The sequence below is a fragment of the Morus notabilis genome, unplaced genomic scaffold, assembly GCF_000414095.1.
Source record: "Morus notabilis unplaced genomic scaffold, ASM41409v2 Scaffold227, whole genome shotgun sequence".
Taxonomy (NCBI): domain Eukaryota; kingdom Viridiplantae; phylum Streptophyta; class Magnoliopsida; order Rosales; family Moraceae; genus Morus; species Morus notabilis.
This window is the reverse complement of record NW_010360247.1, coordinates 295,367-296,164: the sequence shown is the minus strand read 5'-3', so window position 1 is coordinate 296,164 and position 798 is coordinate 295,367. Positions and strand designations below refer to the sequence as shown.

The following is a 798-nucleotide window of genomic DNA, read 5'->3' as shown; positions in this document are numbered from 1 at the left end:
TTAGTTTAATTTTTATCCCTTAGTTTTAAAAATATTCTTTTATTAATGAGTTTAATTTGCAAAAATTACAGTTTGGCACTTTGTCTTATAATGATCTTTGCAAAGTCATCCTTGTCAATAGTTTCGTCAGTTTTGAGGCCTGAAATGTCCATTTTACTGCAAAATAAGACACCAATGTCGTTAGTTGAGATAAATTTTTCCGTATTGGAATAGCTAAACAAGCATAAAGTGACACTCACCATTTCCATGCCATATTGCTAGCATCTTTTATTTATTTGATAATCGAAACCCAATCATTTGTAACCCTATGCAAATAAAATAAATTAATGATAGCTTTTTTTTAATGCACATATTGACTCCTCTATTTTAAAAAGAGAAAATCTTACACTTGGATATACTTTTCCAATCTCACCACTTACAAAGGAAAATTTTGCCAAAAAAAAAAAGTGGTATCAAATTATAATTTTAAAGAATGAAAAGCTATTTATGAAAAAAAAAAATTAATGGGAGAATTTCGTAATTTACTCTAACTTGGATTTGTATTTAAAGGAGGGCATGAGAGCCGTACGTCAATTGTCAATTTGGACTATTCTATTTCTATTTTGATTTTCTACCTCAACGCGTTTCTTTCTCCTCTGTTCTTCTCCTTTAGAAATGCCCAGAAGCCAAACAATATTTTAACACAAAATAATAATCTAGTTCTACTGCTTGATCCTTGTTCTTTGGATTTCTGTTAGTTAAGCCATGAAAGATGATGGTGAGAAAGTATTCTTCGGAGATCCCGAGGAGGATCGGAAG

At 30.7% G+C, this 798-nt stretch overlaps 1 protein-coding gene across 2 annotated transcripts in view; it reads left to right on the top strand.

The window, feature by feature from the left end:
* The first annotated feature begins 592 nt into the window (after positions 1–592).
* Positions 593–798, top strand: part of LOC112091224 — an 844-nt gene continuing 638 nt past the window's right edge. The window contains exon 1 of one of the 2 annotated variants that reach the window (XM_024164285.1): positions 593–791. In XM_024164285.1, the coding sequence (XP_024020053.1) occupies positions 745–791 (47 nt within the window). In that variant the 5' untranslated portion in view covers positions 593–744. The other variant, XM_024164286.1, reaches the window with a different exon arrangement.